The 14,310-nt window shown below is 39.2% G+C and overlaps 1 protein-coding gene across 1 annotated transcript in view; it reads left to right on the top strand.

Moving 5' to 3' along the window:
* The window catches only part of PPIL2 (peptidylprolyl isomerase like 2), a 67,780-nt gene that overhangs the window by 25,002 nt on the left and 28,468 nt on the right, over positions 1-14,310 (top strand). Inside the window, exons 9-12 of the mRNA XM_042034924.1 lie at positions 1,521-1,596; positions 2,201-2,361; positions 3,912-3,987; positions 5,168-5,274. Coding sequence (XP_041890858.1) covers positions 1,521-1,596; positions 2,201-2,361; positions 3,912-3,987; positions 5,168-5,274 — 420 coding nt within the window. The remainder of the gene's footprint in view (positions 1-1,520; positions 1,597-2,200; positions 2,362-3,911; positions 3,988-5,167; positions 5,275-14,310) is intronic.

The raw sequence follows: 14,310 nt of genomic DNA, 5'->3' as shown, positions 1-14,310 counted from the left end.
ATATATAAATATGTATGTAAAGTAATAAATAATAAATACACCTGAGTGCTGGTGTCAGAGGAAAGAAAAATGGCTAAAAAATAGATCCAAATTCCCTATTTCTTAGTAGTTTTATTTAAAGATTGTTTCTAAAGCAAGATTTTAAAGATGTAATTTTTGGGCGGGTTTTTTTGTCTTGATGAAGATCTATTGGAGTGGTATAGTGGGACAGGAAACAATAGAAAATTATTATCTGGTGGTTAGGAAAGGGGACAGCAGAAAGCCAGGAGGTCACACTAAGGTGGAGAATCACACAGCTTGATTTCATAAATGTGTTTTGGTTTTACTACCAGCAATAAAACTAAAAATGTACTCTCTGGTGGAAGCATACCATTTCAGGGATGAATGAAAGGCATAATTAGATCATTTTATAAATTATGGAGCTAGTAGCTCAGCTTGTATTAAGCATTACTTCTGGCAGAGATTAAATTCTCAAACTTTTTATCAACTGTGGTAGTCTGAGAAGCTTTGTTAAATTTTTTAGGATAATATATATAATACTATTCATGTTAGGACACAGTTCTTTGCATAGTATGTTGCATTGTTTTATCCTGAACTAGAAACTATTGCATATTATTTTGTTACTTTGCTATTTGAAAGTTTGAATTGTTTTCTGTAAGACAGACTTTCCATAAGTGACTGGGTGTCCTGGACTGATGTTTTGACCTTTCTGTGCTGCAGAGGAGCTTTGAGGAGAAAACCTTGAAGTCATTGTAAAGAGAGGATTAAAGACTGTTTAATAATAGTATAAAGTAACCTAGATCACCAGTAGGCATTCCTTGTCTCATTCTCTCTAACAAAAGGTCAAAGTTCTGCAGCAAGTTGCCTAGAGATAGCATAAAGAATCACAGTTAATGGACTGTGTGTTTCTGCTGTTTTCCTCCAGTGGTCACTAAATTGAATTTTCATAATAGCATTTTTTTTCCCATTATTTTTAAACATAGTTCTGTAAGCACTAGTAAAAAAAACAACTGTCAAAACAGTTCTTACTGCAGAGACTTGCTCTGAGGTTTTATTTGTATTTTGAAATGCATTGCAAAAGTTCACAGAGCATGTGCAAATCAGGCCCAGGGTTATAAATAGCAGGAGATAGCTTATGTGCATTTGCATAGATCTTAAACCAAAGCTCAGAACAAAGGAAAGAACCAGGGAATTGCATTGTTCTTGCTCCTCACTAGGATAGGGTAGACTCAGCTGAGCTCTGGTGGTAACTTCTGTGGGTGATATATGTGTAATATTATGTTTGGAACTGAATTCCAGATCCCTAAGGAGTCTGCTGTGAACAGACTCATTGCTGATGTTGGTTGGGGTTGATTGCTTTATATTTTTTCCATCTTTCTGTGGTTTGGGGAGTATGAAAATTATTCTGTCTCTCCCTGTTTGTTTATTTATTATGGTGGTGTCTGCCCTTTGGACTAGTCTGTTGCTTGGAATAGGTGCCTACCAAGGTCTCTGATACTAGGTTTTTTAATTATTTTCAGGATCCAACAAACCTGGATAAGTTCAATGTCTCAAACTTCTTTCATGTTAAGAACAACATAAAAGTAATTGATCCAGGTAAGGATGAATTGAAGGTAGGCTGAGAAAACACCAACGCAAATATGCAAAATCTGAAGATGATGTTATGGAATTGACTCTGTTTTCTGGAAGGACGTCTCTCAGTGGTTAGCTTACTATGCTCATATCTGATTTTGGGGTTTTTTTAATCTTGTGCAAGCAAGCATTTCTTTCTATTCACCTGGTCAAAGTAAGGGATTTTTGCATCACAGGCCTGGCCATTCAGTGCGGAGATGAAGGACAGAAGTTTATATTGTACCCAACTGTAGTTTGTCTTTATTGTTCTATAAAAATTTTACAAGACTTGAATGGACTTAGATAATTTCTAGTGGTTTCAAATAAATTTTCATGATGGTTGGTTTGATTTTTTTTTCTTGTACATCATATATTTATTGTGCTGTATTTTGGGTTACACTGTCATTAGTCTTATGCATTGCTATTTGTCACTGTGTCTGTAGGAATAAATACAGTTGCTAGACCTTTTTATTTAAAAAAAAAAAGTTGAATTAAAAAAAAATTGTGTAATTAGATATGTAATAAGCTGAAGGAGAACAAAATACAGTTTTTCTTTTAATTCTGAGTGATTTAACTTTGTCTTACCTAGATGAAGAAAAAGCAAAATTAGATCCATCTTACTATTTGAAAAATACAAATACAGAGACCCGAGAGACTTTACTGGAGCTTTATAAGGAATTCAAAGGCGATGATATTTTAGCAGCTACTATGAAGGCTCCTGAAAAGAAGAAAGTGGATAAGCTGAATGCAGTAAGTTGACTCAATTTGTAGTTTGGTACTGGTTGACTTCTTCAAGAATGGTAATAGTTGTTTTTCTTCTTAGAGGCCGTATTGCAGTATAAACAAACACTGCTCCTTCTGTTTTCTCTCACACAGAAATTTGTCGTAGATGAAAATATGAGAATCATATCAGGATTCCTTAGACATGCATAATATATGTCAGTGAGTTTCTATTTGTTAAATCATTGCAAATCAACCTAAACATTTGAGAAGTGGAGCACAGTAAGAAGGAAGAATCCTTATGATGTGGTTATGTATGTGTTGGCAGAACCTTTTTCCCAGGTTGTAATCTCTCACTCTGAGTTTGTTTATCATTGCTTCCTGCATTTATTGGCAGAGAGAGCACACTGTAAGGGTAGTGCAAGTGAATAATTTCTAGTGTGGGCAAATACATAAATCATCCACAGCTGCTCCTCCATTTTTTTTTCCACTGGAATGCAGGGGTTTAGTGGAATATTTTAAAGGATGTTCTTCTAGGTGCATGCTCATGGTTGTCAAGAGAAACAATTCATCTGCATCTAGATTTCCTACATCAAAGGCTGTTTGAAACGGGCAAGAGAGAGTATTCTTCTGTCGTTTAATAATTCTGGAATGTGTGTGCCTACTGGCTTTGTTTACCCTTACATGAGAACTAATAGCAGTGCACCATACAGCTTTTAATGAGAGGGCTTAGGGACAGATTAGGGAATGTATGTGACCAAGGAGTAGGATCACAAATGCCCCCTTTTTTGAGACATTGTAGTGTTACAATAAAAAAAAATGAGTAAGGAGGAGAAAAAAGAGGGCAGAGGCAAGGCTGTGCTCTACACATGTTGGGGAATTGGGATTGTCAGCTTATGATGTGGATGGGCATAGCTGTAAACTTGCTTAGGATGCAGGGAAACCTTATGGAATGAGCATTGACCTGGCCTGGACTCCTTACAGGCATTTCCCTGGAACTGCTAAACTTGTCTCTGGGTTTATTAGCTCTTTGTAATTTACTCCAAAATCCATGTGTGACATTAACATCTCCCATCTGCAGAATTACAGAGCTCAAAATAGACCTTGGGAACCAGGGGACGGTGCCTTTACATGCAGCAGGGCCGGCTGTGGGAGGGGGCTGGTTTGCTCTCCCCCACAGCATCTCTGTGGTTCACTGGATTTTCCTTCCACTCACTCAGCAGCACTGGAGGCTTCTACAGATGTCTTGGCAGAAGTACTCCTTGCCTATCTCCACCCATGGACATACAAATAAATTCTGATAGTAGAATCTTTGCATAGTGATATATTAAACTGTAGTGGAAGCACTAAGCCCCTTTGGCTCAGTGCATGAGCAGCCTTTACTACAGTTTCATCAGAGCAAATCTAGGCAACAGATGGAGAATTATCACTGTGCTGGGTATTTGTTTCTTTCAGTAGGAGCTAGAGCAGAAAGTCTGCCTTCAGAAGGATGACATTGTTTCTAATGCTTGTATAGTATCTTTGGTAGACAAATTCTAAGATCTAATGTCTTTTTCTCTTGCTTTTTCCTCTGCAAACAGGCTCACTATTCCACTGGAGCTGTAAGTGCTTCCTTCACTTCCACTGCAATGGTGCCTGAAACTACCCATGAAGCAGGTACCAGAACTACCTACCTACCAGCTGTTTATTTACTTCCCAGTTTTAAAGTGTGCTCCTTAGCACCCGTACATTTATGAGGACTGAAGGAATGCATTGGTAATTGGTCAGTACTGATGCCATGGAAATGTGTTCCCAGACCAGATATATCCTTACTTTCCAGTGAGCTTATTCTGAAAATAATGGAGCAATTATGATCTAGCTTTGGCTTTGAATGACAGGTACTTCTTTTGAACGGAAATTAATGAGATATTTCTATGCCCAGGGATGACAAAGTGACATATCCCCTTTTCTAAGTTAGGAATGAAATATCTCTCCTCAAATACCATACAAAATCTTGCCCACCTTTTTGGCCTATCCTGCTATTGGTTAGAACAACAGCAAATTTTGTGGTGGTAACTTTTAGTTTACTGCTTTTCAAGGTTACACAAAAATGCATTTTAATGCAATAAAGTTTTCCTTTTATTCTCCAGCCTAATCACAAATGTATAAGATTTACTTAGTTTGGATATTGGTTAAATAACTGAGTCATTAGTATTTCCAGTTGACAAAATTGGGCACTAAAATTTAGATGTCACATACTTAATCAAAGATTGAACGCATTGCTAAAACTGCGTTTACCAAATTCAGTTCCTTTACTTGGTAAGTTACAGTGATCTGCAGGTGACTGAGTATAGAAAATATCTGTCTAACTGGACATTTTGACAAAATGGGAATGGAAACACCATCGATTGATCCTTTGGTTTGACTTACCAGTAATGTCTCCAGTAACAGCTTCAGTTGTTTTCAGAACTGGGTAGGTCTCTGTATGTCAGCAGTTTGTGGTTGACTGATGATTACCTGCTTGGCTTCCAGCACAAGAAGCAATTTGATTTCAAAGTTTGTGGTTGATAGATGTTGCTTGAAAATTATAGTTTGTAATACTGAATGCTTCTGGGATTTAAAATATAGATTATTTGGTTGGTTCTCAAAGAGTTGGTGGTTTACTATAATGGAAAGTGTTTTGCACAGAGATTAATGCGAGGATATCGTAGATGAATTGCAGAGTAGGATCCCTCAAGACCCAGTACCCCAGGAGAAGGGGTCAGACAGTAGAATCTATGAGTTGTTTACTGATGATTTCTAAAGATCAATGAGTAAGCTTACAGAGAGCTAATTACTGTCTTTTGCTTTGATATAGCTGCTATTGAAGAAGATGTTGTGAGATACCAGTATGTGAAGAAGAAGGGATATGTGCGACTTCACACTAATAAAGGAGACCTAAACTTGGAGCTGCACTGTGATATGGTACCGTGCCCCATACTATGAATCTCTGTAGATAACCACCAGAATTGGAGCTGACAGTGGAAATGTCCAAAGAAAGGAATAATGTGTAGTTGCAGTAGATACAGATAGATAACTAGCTTCTAGTTCTTTTGGTGTATTTTCATACATACACAAAACTATGTTGTTAAACCTCTATTTAATTTTATTTATAATACTATATATAAAAATTTATTTATACATATATATATATATATAAATGAATTAACTATATATATTTACACTATATGTGTAAGTGTTCTCTGTAAGTAGTCCCATCATTTTAGTGGACTACCTACAATATGCCAAAGTACATGTTTAGAGCTTCAAAGGGTCAGGATTAATGACCCAAACAATGACAAGGAAGGAAGAGAGAAAAGAGAAGGCAGAGCACAGTGAGACAGTGAGGAGGGAATAATCCAAGGTTACACAGCAGCTTATTGACAGAACCTCACTGAAACCAAGAGCAGTCTGTCAGTCTGCATCCATGTAGTTAAGATCCTCAGAAATATTTAAATTTACTTCTAAGGCCTGAGCTTTATAGAACAAACCTAAATGAAAACCTTAGAATATGTTTTTACTTCCTCTTGTCCCAGTTCTTAAAAGTTCAAGTTTTCAAACACCTTCCCTTTGCCATTAAGAGAAGTTCATTTTAAAAAACAACAGACTGGAGTTTTTTATAGTATATACAGTCTGATTCTGGGGGAACTCAGTGGCTCTTAAAATAATAAACGTGGCAAGACTTCTGATAGATGAATGAGTTGTGGTGACAGTGATGTCTCAGACGTCACTGCTTGGGTAGTGTGTTTGCTTATTTATTTGTACAGCCACTTCTATAAAAGGAAAAACGTTTTCAAACCTTCGATTGTTTACTGAGATTTTTGTCTCAGGATATTATAGGCCTGAAAGTTGATATTTTAAAAAGTTGAAGGATGTGAATAGGGGTTTAAATGGTAAAACTTCTGTTTCTTGTGAGCCTCACAAAGTTTAAGGGCAGTGATGCTGGGTAGGAGCTGGGGTGCCTGGTGTGAAATCCAGATGTACTGGGAGAATGCATTCATTGTTGTGTGCAAGAAAGAAAAAGGAGCAAACTGCATAAGCCTTCTGGCTTTTCCTTCTGTTCCCTTCTCTCACATGAGTAAGAAGCAAGATAAGTGTAAACATCTCAAGCTGATCTATGCAAACAGCAAGAGAATCTCCACAGCAGCATATCACGTTGGTAATTCTGTAGGTCTCTGTCATCCCTACAGGTGTTTTCCGTGCTCTTAAATAGTAACACTGTAATAAGGCAAAAAGCAGAGGATGTTAGTACAGCAATATTTAGGGGGAGCGGCAGAACGAGCAGATTGCATTGAATCATTTGTTTTGCCATATGTTCTCAAACTGGCTCCTGGCTAAAGCAGGCTGACTGCAGCTATTCTTACCCGCGTGGGCTTTTTGGCCACGTGTGTGACCAGTGTCGCTCAGTCCTCAGGACCCAGCCTCAATTGCTCATTATAAACTTCCTGTATGATATCCATTGTGTTTCCTTTTTTTCCAGATGAATTCCTATTTATCTACCTTTCACACACAAAGCTTCTTCATGTACACACTGGAAGTGCATGCTGTTTTACACAACCAGACATTCTCAAACACTGGCCTCCAGCCATCTGTTCCTTTGTGTCAATTAAATCTGTGTGAATTAAGCAGACCTTTGGCACTGCAGAGGGGAAAAAGATATATATTTAGAATAAATAGGAAAAACTTGCTGCTTCAGGGAGGTGTTCACAACATCTACCTTCGGTCATCATCCTAGGTCTTTGAAATCAGTTCTTTCTGGGAGGCACTTGTTTTTCTCCCTTTACTAAATAAGGAGTTTGTGCTTTCTAACTTTGGTTTTCCTGAATCACACTGAGGTTAGCTCAGTGCAGACAGAGCAAACATCTTACAAACATATAGCACATGCAGAGGTCACAAACATATACACAGATCAGCTACAATGAGACTGAAAAACAAAGAAATTGGGGAAGTGCCAAAATTTAAACATTGTTAAACACTTCCAGTTCACCCTGCTTGTGAATATGCATGGCAATAGTCTTAATTAATCATATGCCAAGTTTTTATCAACTTTTCTGCCTTATCCAGTGCACAGGCTGGACCAGTCCTAGGAGCTAATTGGAACTGGTTTATGTACAGAATTTGGTTTTCCTGTCAAAGCGTAGAATGTGGGTAAGGTCCTTGAATGCCGTCAGGGGGAACAGGACTGTACCATAATGCTCACTCAAAGTGCACAGGGGTTTTTTTTAATTGCTCAGGGATATCCTGTGCTCTGGTTGTTATGGAAGCCACCCTGGCAGTGATCATATTTTCCCAGTACTGGAAGTATATGATTGTGAAATGCTTAAGGAAGCTTGAGGATGATGTTGCTGTATAAATATGACAGATAAATACCTGTGTCCAGAGGTAGGACTTGCAACATTTAAATTACATTTCAAAATAGTCTTATGTTTAGATTTCAATACATGCTTTGAGGTGAAGTCTCTTCACTAAAATAGAGAGCAGCAAGTGACATACTCGCTATCTTAAATGGTGTGTGTACTGAGTTTTCAGTTGGATTTTCATGCCTCTTGTCTGTGTTTAAGCAAAATATTTTTGCAGTTGTGCTGTCAACACTCTGCACTGCTTCTGAAATCTGCCCAGTATCTGTTGCCTTCAATACTCTCCTTGGGTGCTCATTCCCTGTCCCTTCACAGCTCTGTTGTCTCCTTTCTTTCCCATTTTTTATGAGCTGTTTGGCAGTATAAATTGTCTGTAGCTCAGTCTATATGTACATGTGGAAACCTTTGTTTAAAAATAAATATAGTGTTCTTCATATACTAGTACTTTAAGGTGCCAGTCAATAAGATTGATAGTGATGAAGTTCATCCTAGCACCAAAAACCTAATCAAGAAATGTTTTGTATTGATCCAGGGCAGGAAATCAGTGTTGCAGTGTGATTGAAGTCATCAGTTACTTTGTGACAGGATTCAGAAAGAGCATGAAATAGGACTAGAATCCAGATATTTTCAGTGTTTGAAATCACTTGTTCAGAGCACCAGAAACTTCACTTAGGTTCCAGAAGGATGATGTGTGGTTTAAATCATTGACCTGAAAAAAGGCAATAAAAAGACTTTGGAAGATAAGCTGGATTTTTTCCCACCCTTTTGAATTTGTGCCTCAGATGAGCAAAGGTACAGTACCCTTCTCTCTTGGGATCATTGCAATGTGCCTACTGCTTTTTTTTGGTCATTTGTTTTTCTTCCAATCCTCCTATTCAGATACAGTATGTTCCTCCTAATGGGAACTAATCAGATGGCCATTGGTAGGGATGTTTTCCAGGAAGCTGAGATCAGCTGTGCATAAGCAACATTTGTTGTATATACTAATTGGATAAAAATTTACAAAAATTCTACTTGCCAGAAGTAATTCTGGGAACTACAGAAGATGTAACAACATCCAACAAGTGTTATTCTTTCAGTTTTAGTCTTATGCATGTCAAACACGTAAATTCTGAAGAAATAACTGATGAAAGGCAATTAATATAATTTCTTGTATTTTATTTACTGTGATTTTTGTAGTCTCCTCAAGTTCTTTTAGCTGCTTTAATCAGGGTGTTGCTGGGAACAGCTGCATATTATCCATGTGTATTCTACTGTATTAGTCACTATAGTGATGGAGTTATACCTTGTAGGTGGTGGAGCAACCATTTTTAAAAATATATATCTACATATGAATAAATATGTAAATATAATGCTCCCAAAGATCCTGTCAAAATGATGAACACGTGGTTTGATGTTCTATCTCCCTTCTCTACTGCGTGGGTCCTCTGCATACAAGTGGTCACTGGGGTGATGATCTGGTGATTCAGCACATGCCAAGAGCTGTAATCAAATACTTATCTGTAGCTGCCATGGCAGGTTTTATAAATTCACTTGTCTCCCTCAGGTTTAATACTTTAAGGTTTAAGGGCAAGATGGCAAAACAAAGAAGAATGTGAGACGGATTTCAAAGCTCCATCTGACACTCCACAAATGCTTTTTGATGTTTTAGGGCCTGGCAAACTCTGCTTAATAAAGATGTCTTGGCATAGCTTTCCAAAGAAGCTGTTACTCTACAAACATTGATGTTTTAATCTTTTTAGGCCTTCTGACCTGTTAAATATGCCTGTGATCTCTAAATGTGTAATCCAGCCCCTGTTCTTTGAAATCATCTCTCCTTTTGTGTGAGGGACTGTTCTGAAGATCAGAATCCTGTAAACTTCTTATCCATTTCCAGTGCCAAAGAAGTGAGTTGCTGAAAAAATCCTTTGACCTCCTGGCATGATGAGGTTCTCCAGTCTTCCCAAATCTCTCATTTTCTTTCTGATTTAAACCTCCATTCTACTTGCTTTCTGTCAACATGATAATGGCACTGTCTGGGAAATAACTGGCTGATGTTTCACCAGTATCTGTTCACTCGGTAATAGGATCAGAGGGATGAAATACAGTGGTCTTGGCATGGCTGTAATGGCTTTTTTAATATTTTTTCATCAAAATAGGCAATTATAGGAAGAGCTGCAACTCTCAACTTTGAGAGTTCTTGTCAGCAGAAGCTAAGAACAAAGCTGTGATCTTCCAGTAGAAGAAGAGCTGGATAAAAATTGTTAGAGAGGATGTTGTTACTTCTTGGTGTGCTTTTTCGTCAAAGTGGTACAATAGCAGGCAGATCTATTGCTCTTTGGGGCTGAGAGTAGGATGGCTCTATGCAGCCATCTTGATGAACAGGTCAACTTCTAGGTTGTTCTAAGTGATTGGAAGCTGATATTTTAATAGTTTTAACTTTGGGGGTATAACACTCTATCCTGGTTTAACTCCAGTCAGCAACTAAGCCTCACACAGCCACTCACTCCCCAACCAGTGGGATGGGGGAGAGGATCAGAAAAGGGGAAAACTTGTGGGCTGAGGTAATGGCAGTTTAACAAGTAAAGCAAAAGCTGCACACACAAGCAGAGCAAAATAAGGAATTAATTCATCATTTCCCAAGGGCAGGCTGGTGTTCAGCCATCCCCAGGAAAGCTGGGCTCCATCACCATAATGTTTACTTGGGAAGACAAACATCATCCTTTTGAATGTCCCACCTTCCTCCTTATTCCCGTGGCTTTACATGCTGAGCCACCTCCCCATGAACCTGTCCCTGCTGCCCCAGGCTGTCTGTGTCTTTTCCTGGCAGCCTTTGGCACTGAGTAATTGGTGGGAAGGCATTTTGCACATTTGGACCCTTTCTGCCTCCCCAGCTGCCCTGGCGAGCTGGTTCTGGGAAGGGAATTGATTGTTATTGGATCATGCCCCTTGATTTTTGACATTTGCAGACATGAGGTGCAGACATCCCATACCAGCTGTGTCTGCCACTTACTGATCCCAAACCCCGAGCATGAGGTGGATGGTTTGGAGTTACACAGCTGCTGCTCTTCATCTTTCTCTGACGTGTTTCTTGTTTGTACCTTGGCTGCTCTGATGAGAGTGCGGTGACCTTGGGAGGTTGACAGCTTCTCTGTCTAGTGTGGAAGTTGTTGCAAGTTACATCTTCTGAAAAGGTGGAATTTATGTGCAGGCAGTTGCAGATTGATGAAGTGCCAGGGAGCTGCCATGGGACCTGCATTACTCCAAGTTTTAAGCTGCTGGAGGTTGTTTGAGTGCATCCTCATTTAGACTGTACCTACTTGTGCTGTCCTGCTTACCAGTCCATCCTTATCAGCACCCAGCCCTGCACTGTGCTCTCTGACAAGCTCCTTAACCCTTGGGTGACGACAAATTTGGATGGGTCAGTGGCGTGGGGAGAGGATTGTTTTCTTTTCTACCACTGCAGTAAATGTAAATACAAGCTAGAGGAAAAGTAGTAACTGTGGCTGACTCTGCCTCTGGAGAACTAGTAGTTAACATTGACAAATTAGATGAGTAAACTAGATGCCTTGTTTAATTTGAGTTGTGCTCAGCTAAACTGATTGATTGTCCCTGTGTTTGCAAAAATGTGAGAAGTAAAACTGAAGTGTGTCATCTTTTTACTGGCATCTTGTCTAAGCTGAGCATCTTGCTTAGACTTCAAAAAAGTTTTCAGTAGCATCATGAACGTCAGTATTGTGGAATTAGATGCCTTTTAAAAGTGAAATTTAGCTATCTGCTGAAGTCTTTGCTAAATAGCTGATTAAATTACAGTGAGTTTCTGCGTAATGAGAATGCATTAATTCTGCTCTTTGTTCTAAGTGAACTTGGAGGCTTTGAGGTAGCAAAATAGGCAAATATTTACTATCAAGTCAACAATCTATTACCCAAGGCATAGTTAGCTTGTTCTGATTCTTTTTTATTATCAGTAGGAGTCTGGCTGAGTGTTTTACCCCACAGTGCCCCAATGCTTTCATGTTTCCCAGTGCTCATTCTCTGGAACTGTGCTCTTCTGATCACAGATCACAAATTGCCCGAACGCGTTTGCTCGTGGTATAACCAGACTGAGAATTGTGTGCCTTAGATGAACTGTGGCTTTCTTGAACTGAACCACCATAGGCAGCTGTTGTTTGCCACCATCACCTGTCACTGGCTCAGACCCTCTCACACACTGGGGAGCTGTTAGCAGGAAAGTGGAGCTGGCAGGGAGTGGTGTTTAGGTCTGGAGTAAACGTTTCTTCTCTAGGAAATGTCATGGGCTTCCCACAGTGAAATTCTTCCTATGCTCTTGCAGTGGGCTTTGTGGAGTTTTGGGTTTTCTTGTCCCTCTTGCTGTGAAACAAATGGAATGTGCTCATAGTTCATTGGTGCAAAGTGAAATGGGGTAGTTTAACTGGCCTTGCAGAACAGTGTTGGACACTGAAACATTTATATGTCCAGTTTCTTTCCATGGCTTGGAGGAGGGAACAGACACTTGCACCTGATAGATGGTGATTCCTGAAATTGTACCATTGCAGTTAGCTCTGACTAAGCCCCAAATAAAGCCAAGCTTTTATTGCTGAGTTCTCGTCTGTGTGATGGGTGGGCTGAGTACTACAGATTGAAAGGTAGGGGGAAACTGAGTTTAAACCTTACCAAATCACCTCTTCATGGGATCACGCTGAATGAACAATTACAAGATTGAAAATGCTCTATGTGAAAGTACGTAAATGGATTAAAGCAAAACAAAATCCACCTTGCATTTTAAAGGAGATCTATGTTAAGAAAATGGAAGGCTTTGTTTGAAGCTTTAGAAATTTCCATCACTTGTTCATGCCTCTTAGTAGTAGGATTCTGGCATTTGTGTGATAAGATAAAGGCTGTAGAATGCAATTTTAATTTGAGAGGAATGAGCTTTTCATTATTTCCTGCTTTGAAACATAGGGTTAATGAGCATATAGCAAGGCTCTGTAGTTTAGTCCCACTACTACAGTTCATCCAATTTAGAGAGAAAAAAAGAAATAAAAGGGAAGTGGAATTAGCACAAGAAAATTATACAGATGTGCGAATGACAGCTTCTGAATGCTTAGTGTGAAATTTCCCTTCAAGGTTCATGCACATCCTCAAGGGATGGAGCATTTTGAAATGATTAGCTCTTCACATAGTAAAGCCTTTTTCCTCGCAGTCATGGCAACAACTCAGGAGCTCTCCCCTCTTTTCCCATCTCCTGCACCTTGGCAACAGGAGTGCTGCAGGTTTTTCATCTCCTCCTGTTTGGTTCTTCACTGCCCAGTACAGATTCTGAGTTAAGGTAACTTTTACAAATGTAATGACCCATTGTAACTAATGAGAAAGGACAGCTGCAGACTGGTTGGTCCCACCCTACAGGTCTCGGGATAAAGCAGGAGAGATGAATTTTACCTGGCTTGGAGCCACCCTTGCTGGCAAAATGGAAACTGAAATTGGCTCAGATAAAAGCTGCATTTATCCTAGAAGTTTGTAGTAAGCAGTTAGGGGTTTTTTTCTGTTTTGCTTTGGTTTTCTAAATTGTATATTCCTTTCTTCAATGTTCACCCAGTATTGTGATTTCACAGTCTTCTGTCACTGCTATTTTTGCAGGGTCATTCTTTGTAGCAATCTCTTTAACTCTGAAATTTGTCTGGGCACAGTAACTGGTAGAGTGCTGGTGTTTCCATGCAGAGTTACCTACTAAGTGTGTTAGCTAAATGGAGACTTAAACCTACTTAGAAAACCATTGGGCTGTGGCCCCATTAAATATATATATCTGTGAGCCAAGCAAAGCATTTGTGGCATCTTCTGGGATAAGTACTCTTCTGGATTCCTGTCTCAAAGCATTTATTAAAATTTTACTGCTTGTCTTGGGTGTGAATTTTCAGCAGTTGAAAGACAGTTATCTGGCATCTACAAAATAAATAGGGAGTGCACAGTTGGAGCAGGTGACTCATTTTTGGTATAAATAAGATTTTTTTCTTACGATTTGTCATTTGGAAAGAGAAGTGTCTTTAAGCTGAAGGACATCATAGAGACACTGCATTCACTTACATGGTCCCAACTTGACCTAAGAAAAGGAGGATTTCTCAGGGCTGTCCTGCCACACTCTTTAGTCAGAAACCTTCCACAATTTTAAAATTTTCCTTTTTGGGACTATCACTGCATCATTCTGAGAAGATATAGCAGTAGGTTTAAAGCAATGTTTTCTGTTGGTGGGTTTCAGATCAGGTTAACACGGTGGCATTTTTCCCTCAACTTCCTTGCATATAGGTCTAAGTCATAGTCAGCAGAATAAAATAATTTAAGTCATTTCTGCTTAATGTAAAAGGGATAAAGAGGGAAAAGTTAGCTGTTGCTGTTGAGGCCAGTTTAAGACAAAACCAGCCAGAACTAAACAGAGAGCCTGAAGCACAGAGTCAGTGGTGAGACAACAAGAAACCAGCGTTACCTCCTGCATTTCCAGGTGCCTTGACCATCCCCTCCTCCTTCAGAAATGGTATGAGGCAAGTGGTGTGCAGGAAGTTTCTGAAGAAGGAGACAGCTTTGCATTCAGAGACTGGGAGTCTAACATCTGCCACAAGATCTTACATCAAAT

The sequence above is a fragment of the Corvus kubaryi genome, unplaced genomic scaffold (assembly GCF_017639235.1).
Source record: "Corvus kubaryi isolate FWS band 111438036 unplaced genomic scaffold, C.kubaryi_AGA036_p1.0 37382, whole genome shotgun sequence".
In the NCBI taxonomy this organism is placed as follows: domain Eukaryota; kingdom Metazoa; phylum Chordata; class Aves; order Passeriformes; family Corvidae; genus Corvus; species Corvus kubaryi.
Note: the sequence above shows the minus strand (reverse complement) of the source record. Positions and strands in the feature narration are given on the sequence as shown.